At 40.0% G+C, this 7,971-nt stretch overlaps 1 protein-coding gene across 1 annotated transcript; it reads left to right on the forward strand.

Moving 5' to 3' along the window:
• Positions 1-5,640: 5,640 nt before the first annotated feature.
• Positions 5,641-7,533, forward strand: mycbp (MYC binding protein). The gene is made up of 5 exons (XM_056241445.1): positions 5,641-5,751; positions 6,276-6,348; positions 6,422-6,470; positions 7,089-7,218; positions 7,337-7,533. Exons 1-5 carry the CDS (start codon positions 5,737-5,739, stop codon positions 7,376-7,378), a joined length of 309 nt encoding a protein of 102 aa, XP_056097420.1. The 5' UTR covers positions 5,641-5,736; the 3' UTR covers positions 7,379-7,533.
• The last annotated feature ends 438 nt before the right edge of the window (positions 7,534-7,971 follow it).

The following is a 7,971-nucleotide window of genomic DNA, read 5'->3' on the forward strand; positions in this document are numbered from 1 at the left end:
TGCAATGTTTGAGTGGTAGATAATAACCATATATCGTCAATATTATAATATCAAGCTACCATAAATGAATCTGCAAATTTTACAAATCGATTCGCATTATAGCTTGAGGCAAGACAAATAAACAAATACAGACATGTTAGGTATCCTAAAATATGATTTTATTAATAATCTTCCTCCTTTCTTTGTACATGTTGAGTAGACTACACTTTTTAGGTAAAACATTTGCTATTTGCATTTCATCGATTGCAAAGTTCAAATCAGAACGAGAATACTAGCGATAGCTAACCATCAAAAACTAGAATATCGTTTACTAGCTACCAGATTGATAATTCGCTACTACTCTAGCGAATTAGAGAGGTTAGAGAGAGGCATTCTTTTTTCGATGGGGGGTTCGATGCTCCCTGCACACGCAAGGTCTCTCGCTCGCTTTCTCTCTCTGCCGTCCGCGCGCGTTGGAGCACAGTCTCTGTCTCGCGTGCGCGCTCGCTCTAGATTCCGGGAGATTTGAACTAATTTGCGGTATAACTTGTCGATCACGAGTGGCTCAACAGGTAGATCTATAGATAAACTCATCTTTCAGGCATTTGACCGACCGGGTTGACAATTTAGCGTGAGAAACCGGGGGTGTGGCGTACGTGTGAGCGTGTGAAACCAATCAAATGCGGGTGTCTCACGGCCAATGCGTGAGAGTTGGCAGCTCTGCAATGTTGATCCTCGTTCTGCCTTTAACGCGATCACTTTCTCTTTTTCTCTTTTTGCTTTGCTCCGATAAAACCTTTGCTTTCTTGTTTTTCTGTGCTGCTTCGGCCATGACTATAACATTTGGCTCGCAAGTCCGATTTTAAGGAAGTGGGGGTGGTGGTGGAAGTGACGTATATGCCGTAAAGCAGTCGAATTTTGTAGTTCTCTTTGTTCGCCGGTTACTACCCGAAACCCGAAGTTTAAAAGTACGATTAAAAACGCTACAGACCCCGTCAGGCTATGGCAGACGTGTCATTCAACCTATTGTAAGTCGATGTACCATCACAAGAGACTTGGAAATATATTATGAAGGCTGAAAAGTTACCTGTTGTTACTTTAAAATATTTTAACTGACCCCCCAGCGTGAGTTTTTCAAGGCGACCGTTATTTAGAACTTGTCACTTTAATGTTTCCATGGTGACGCGTCATTGCTCGTCACGTGACACAGCGCAACCACAACACAGCGCTGAATGAATGATGATCTGCTTTTATGTCATTTTTCCTTTTTTTATCAAAAATATTCACAAATGTATTAGCTATAGCATGAAACACGGATATTCCGGTTGTCAAATATGTGCAAGTGGATGTGTTTTGTTGTTTAAACACCTTCATAACGATCGTTAGTTTGTGCCACAGTTCAGAGAATCGGATCTGTTGGATTTACAACACGTGACGTCAATTCCTCCACTTCTCACGAAATACATGAAAGTAAGAGGCCGGTGAACTGGGAGAAGAATAGGGTAAAATGTGAAGCTACGTACACAATGTGTATCTGATATGAATAAAACGTGTCGTTTTATTATAATGAAAAGGATTAATATTGCCGCTTCCATAGAAATCAGCAAAATCTAAATCATTGTTTTGCTAGTACTATGTGTATTTAAATGTCTGAAACCTAAAATAAACATTATGTGGTTGAAAACACTCAATGGTTGTGATATATGACAGCACTGGCACATGTGTCACGTTAGCGGCTGCAGTGCAGAGCAGGTGATGCACCGGATGCACAGAAATGAAAATTCTTGGCCGAAACCGAAAACCGAAAAAGAGGAACCCAAGGCCGAAAAAACGAAAACCGAAACACCGAAAGAAATTATGCCAATTATAAGTACCATTGCATTTATGGTTATGACTGTGTACAAACTTTACTAAAATCAAGGCATTGCAATTGCATAAATTAACATTTTCAAAGAATAAATCAATTACAAATTATGCAAATATTTATTTAGCACAATGCACAGTATAAAATAAAATTCAAACTAAAATGTTTAACTTGACCCCACTCATGTGTACATTAAATAATAATCTGCTGGCCTGCAGAAAGGTTTTAAAATGAAATGTTCTCTCAAACATTCAAACAACTCAAAGCCGAGCAGAACTTCTCATCACACCAGCACCCAGTTTGCACGTCTAAATTAGTTGATTACATTTTAAAAATGAGCATACACTAGCATAAAAAGCCATTTTAATGAACAAAGGTCCATGTTTAATACAAATGTACACGAAACTTAATGAAATATGTTTAGTGAAATTAGAAAATATTTAAGAGAGCGTTAATTTAGTACATATTCCTATACATATTTTGTTGTAATGTCACAAGTAATAATCTCAGGGTTTACTGGGTTTTACATGATTATTTTTGTATTGGTGGTGGTACTAAAAAATAAACATTGTCACGTGTTTATCTTTCTTCTTCTCACCGATTCCTGATGGTTAGAGGACAGTTACTTGAGTCGTCCCCTGTCGTTTCAAAGAATAGTACAACGGCGAACGCGTCAAGTATAAACGCCTCGACCGTTTGGAGGGGGTTGTGTAGTGTGTGTTATCTCAGTGAGGGTTGTGTAGTGTGTGTTATCTCAGTGAGGGTTGTGTAGTGTGTGTTATCTCAGTGAGGGTTGTGCAGTGTGTGTTATCTCAGTGAGGGTTGTGCAGTGTGTGTTATCTCAGTGAGGGTTGTGCAGTGTGTGTTATCTCAGTGAGGGTTGTGTAGTGTGTGTTATCTCAGTGAGGGTTGTGTAGTGTGTGTTATCTCAGTGAGGGTTGTGTAGTGTGTGTTATCTCAGTGAGGGTTGTGTAGTGTGTGTTATCTCAGTGAGGGTTGTGCAGTGTGTGTCATCTCAGTGAGGGTTGTGTAGTGTGTGTTATCTCAGTGAGGGTTGTGTAGTGTGTGTTATCTCAGTGAGGGTTGTGTAGTGTGTGTTATCTCAGTGAGGGTTGTGCAGTGTGTGTTATCTCAGTGAGGGTTGTGCAGTGTGTGTTATCTCAGTGAGGGTTGTGCAGTGTGTGTTATCTCAGTGAGGGTTGTGTAGTGTGTGTTATCTCAGTGAGGGTTGTGTAGTGTGTGTTATCTCAGTGAGGGTTGTGTAGTGTGTGTTATCTCAGTGAGGGTTGTGTAGTGTGTGTTATCTCAGTGAGGGTTGTGCAGTGTGTGTTATCTCAGTGAGGGTTGTGTAGTGTGTGTTATCTCAGTGAGGGTTGTGTAGTGTGTGTTATCTCAGTGAGGGTTGTGTAGTGTGTGTTATCTCAGTGAGGGTTGTGCAGTGTGTGTTATCTCAGTGAGGGTTGTGCAGTGTGTGTTATCTCAGTGAGGGTTGTGTAGTGTGTGTTATCTCAGTGAGGGTTGTGTAGTGTGTGTTATCTCAGTGAGGGTTGTGTAGTGTGTGTTATCTCAGTGAGGGTTGTGTAGTGTGTGTTATCTCAGTGAGGGTTGTGTAGTGTGTGTTATCTCAGTGAGGGTTGTGCAGTGTGTGTCATCTCAGTGAGGGTTGTGTAGTGTGTGTTATCTCAGTGAGGGTTGTGTAGTGTGTGTTATCTCAGTGAGGGTTGTGTAGTGTGTGTTATCTCAGTGAGGGTTGTGCAGTGTGTGTTATCTCAGTGAGGGTTGTGTAGTGTGTGTTATCTCAGTGAGGGTTGTGTAGTGTGTGTTATCTCAGTGAGGGTTGTGTAGTGTGTGTTATCTCAGTGAGGGTTGTGTAGTGTGTGTTATCTCAGTGAGGGTTGTGTAGTGTGTGTTATCTCAGTGAGGGTTGTGCAGTGTGTGTCATCTCAGTGAGGGTTGTGTAGTGTGTGTTATCTCAGTGAGGGTTGTGTAGTGTTATCTCAGTGAGGGTTGTGCAGTGTGTGTTATCTCGGTGAGGGTTGTGCAGTGTGTGTTATCTCAGTGAGGGTTGTGTAGTGTGTGTTATCTCAGTGAGGGTTGTGCAGTGTGTGTTATCTCGGTGAGGGTTGTGCAGTGTGTGTTATCTCAGTGAGGGTTGTGTAGTGTTATCTCAGTGAGGGTTGTGTAGTGTGTGTTATCTCAGTGAGGGTTGTGCAGTGTGTGTTATCTCAGTGAGGGTTGTGTGTTATCTCAGTGAGGGTTGTGTAGTGTGTGTTATCTCAGTGAGGGTTGTGTAGTGTGTGTTATCTCAGTGAGGGTTGTGCAGTGTGTGTTATCTCAGTGAGGGTTGTGCAGTGTGTGTTATCTCAGTGAGGGTTGTGTAGTGTGTGTTATCTCAGTGAGGGTTGTGTAGTGTGTGTTATCTCAGTGAGGGTTGTGCAGTGTGTGTTATCTCAGTGAGGGTTGTGTGTTATCTCAGTGAGGGTTGTGTAGTGTTCGGCTGCACTGAGCGTCTGAGCCTGTGTTGAGTGTGTGTTAAGAGTTGTGTTGCTCGAGTGAGTTGTGCAGGTGATGTGAAGTGTGTATCTCAGGGACTGTTGCTGGGCAGACTGGAGTTAGAGGTTAGCACATGGAGCTCCAGTTGTGCTCACTGGCGTTTAGCAATCCAAAAAACTGTAACATGTTTATATTGAGTCAAAATTATAGAGGTAAAATCTACTTGCTTTTTATAGTTTTGGGTTTTTTAGATTTAGAATATATTTCAATATGATACAATTTCTGTCTTATTCAGTTTTGGTTTGTGTTCGTTTTTTTCTGAAGTTTAAATGTTTTGAAAAGAGAATGTAAACGTGTGGATTGGCCAGTGTGTGTAGAGTTTGCTGGTGTTAGTGTCCGAGTGCGAGATGAATTGATGTACATGTATTTATTGAATGTATTTTGTGCCGAAACTATGATAAATGATCCTCAGTTTATCCCACATAGACTGATGTTGTGATCGCTGTTTGATAAAGTGACTTTAGTGTCGAGAAACGAGTCCGAATGACTGAGAAACTGTGACATTAATATTGAACACTAGAGGGAGACACAGGATCATTCATATTTCAAGTTCATCTGTTTCTATATCTTTCAATAGAAATAAATGCAAGTATGATGAACTCTCAATATAGTTGTATATAATTAGTGTACAGAGAAATCTGTTAAATCCAAGAATTATTGTATTTATTTACTTTTTCTAACATGCTTAATATAGCAGTTTGCTCTGTGTAGTATTTCTGCATTCCAGCATTATTATTATTATTTCTACAAAAATATTGCATGATTTTATTTATGAAAGTCTTTGGTCATTAGTGCTGTGGTGAATTAATCAACTGTGTAATTTTAAATCTAGTAAACTACTCAAAAACACTGTTCATTTCATCAACGAAAACGAGACGAAAAATATCAATCATGACGATAATTATATGATCATTTAGATCATTTTTCAAGCTGTAAATGCTGTAACCACAGTCGAGAGAAATTAGTTCTCAAACAAATAAATGAAAATGAATATCTATGAGTCTGTTAATTAATCTATCCCGCATGTGTATATCACCAAAAGACATGAACAATGAATAAATGCAATAACTATATTGATAAAATAATATGACAATAAAAGCACAAAGCCTCATTTCCTTATATGTGTGTTAACTCTTGCCAGTTAACACATTAGTTCTCTCAGCTCAAGGGTTAAACTGAGGAGGTTAGTGACTTTAGCTGTTAATGTGGATGACGGTTCCTTTAAGTGTTGCCAGGGCGACCGTGTGTGTTGTGTTTCCGCCTTTGCTCAGCGCATGCGCACGGAAGAGTCGCCCGTCCGAGGCATTTGGCGAACAAACATTTCGTGACTGTCATTCACGATGGCGCATTACAGAGTGAGTAAATAAAACTCGACATTTATCCATGTAAAGATGCTGTTTTACTAGAACAGAAAGCATTTGAGCTGTTGTTTAGCTTTTAGAAGCTACATATCTTTCATGGACGCAGTGAAAGAACGTAAACTTTAAACTTACAGTATACATGTGTGATAAAGTGTATGTTTGGATCTTTTCTCTTCGTTAAAGGCGCTGGTGTTTTAGTGTCGGTTCTCCTGAAGTTCACACAGCTGAACAGAATCTCATTAACTAGCGACACCATCCACTAACAAACACAAAGCGGACTCAAATGCTACAAGACACTTGATACAGAATCTAACAAAGTGACATTTAACGTTAGACACTTTAAATGTTATTCAACTGCTCTAATATGTGTATGTGAATAACTGTCTTCTGTGAATCCTGTCAGACTCACAGCTGAATGTGTGTGAATGTTTCACCTACTTTAGCTCGAGGTTGGGGAAAGTTACACTTAGTTCTGAAGTGGAAGTAGTTTGAGTGTTCTTGTGTTGTGATGTTTGCAGGCCTCCGAGTCGAAGCGAGAGCAGTTCAGGAGATATCTGGAGAAGGCCGGAGTCCTCGACAGTCTCACCAATGGTAAAATCACTCTTCAAATCAATATTAATCAAACATCTTTTGCATGCAGCTGATTAGACCTTCTGTATTTCAGTCTTGGTGGCTTTGTACGAGGAAACGGAAAAACCCAACAATGCCTTGGAGTATCCTTTACTGCCACTGAAACCAAACGCTTCTGTGCTGATCTGAGACCAGAATCTGCTTGAATCTGCTGATCCGAGACCAGAATCTGCTCAAATCTGCTGATCTCAGACCAGAATCTGCTCAAATCTGCTGATCTGAGACCAGAATCTGCTCAAATCTGCTGATCTGAGACCAGAATCTGCTCAAATCTGCTGATCTGAGACCAGAATCTGCTTGAATCTGCTGATCTCAGACCAGAATCTGCTCGAATCTGCTGATCTCAGACCAGAATCTGCTCTCAATCTCGTCGCCACAACAGCTCATTCTGTTTAGAGTAATGTAAAGCAAAACTAGATCCCATTGTTTAATGTAACCGCACTTACATTCAGCTGATTAAAGACGCCTTACTTAATTTCAATAAAAATTCTATTTATGAATAACAAGCTTGTGAATGCAATGCTATGAATAAATAATATATTTAAATCACTTCTGACTGTTACGCCCAAGCTTGTGGCGAATTAAAGACATTGACTTAAATGACAAACGTGTCGTAATGTGTTTTAACGAAGACTGATGCGAGTGTGTTTTCCATGGTCCTGGAGTCAGTGTGACTACGCCTTAACGAACCCTAACTCCAGCTTCATCAAGCATCACCTGGGCGTGGCAGGGCCGGAGGAGGACGACTCCGAGACTCTGCGTCTGGAACTGACCGACTTACAGAAGAAATACGAGCAGCTCCTGGCAGAAAACACGGATCTGAGGAACCGGGTGAGACTATCACACACTTCCCACATCAGCTCGTGTTCACTGGAGTTATGAGTGTTTGACAGGCGCCTCAGCTCATGGTGTGTGTGTGTGTGTGTGTGTGTGTGTACTTCATCCACAGCTCCTGCAGTACGAGCCGGCGCAGGAAGAAGCAACAGAATAAAACCTTGTTGCCATTTGGAAATTTATTTCTTTGCATTAGTAAAAAATATTATTTGTTCCTTAGTGTTTGTTTTGTAATACAATGTCTAAGAAGTGACAATTTATGTTCAACAAATTTGTGCCTGATATTTAATAAAAACATTTTTTTGCACCGTTCTTGATTTGTGGATATTGGAATAATAATATTAGACGACATTTATGAAACTACAAACATACAATTCATGTTTAACTTACAACATTAGTTATACACTTGAAGAACATATTAAAATGCGTAAAGACTTTAAATTAGACTGTGATGCTTTAATATAAAACTTTATTTAAAACAATGCTTCAGAACATTTCTTAATGAACTCTTGAGTCTTAAACTACTTTAAACTGTTAGTGACTGATAACAGAAGATAACGCTCACAGGTTTCTCATAGACAGAATCAACTTCTTTTAGATAGTTAGAACATTAGTGGAGGATCTCTTCTATTCCAGCGAGTCAATGATGCTGAGCTCAAGCACACGTCCAGTTCTGCAGAGACCCGGATCTGTACGAGAACACGCCTCATTATTACAGTGATCTTTACAGTCTAAAACACTCTAATGCAT

The sequence above is a fragment of the Rhinichthys klamathensis genome, unplaced genomic scaffold (genome assembly GCF_029890125.1).
Source record: "Rhinichthys klamathensis goyatoka isolate OS25496 unplaced genomic scaffold, OSU_Roscu_1.1 h1tg000643l_1, whole genome shotgun sequence".
Classification (NCBI taxonomy): domain Eukaryota; kingdom Metazoa; phylum Chordata; class Actinopteri; order Cypriniformes; family Leuciscidae; genus Rhinichthys; species Rhinichthys klamathensis.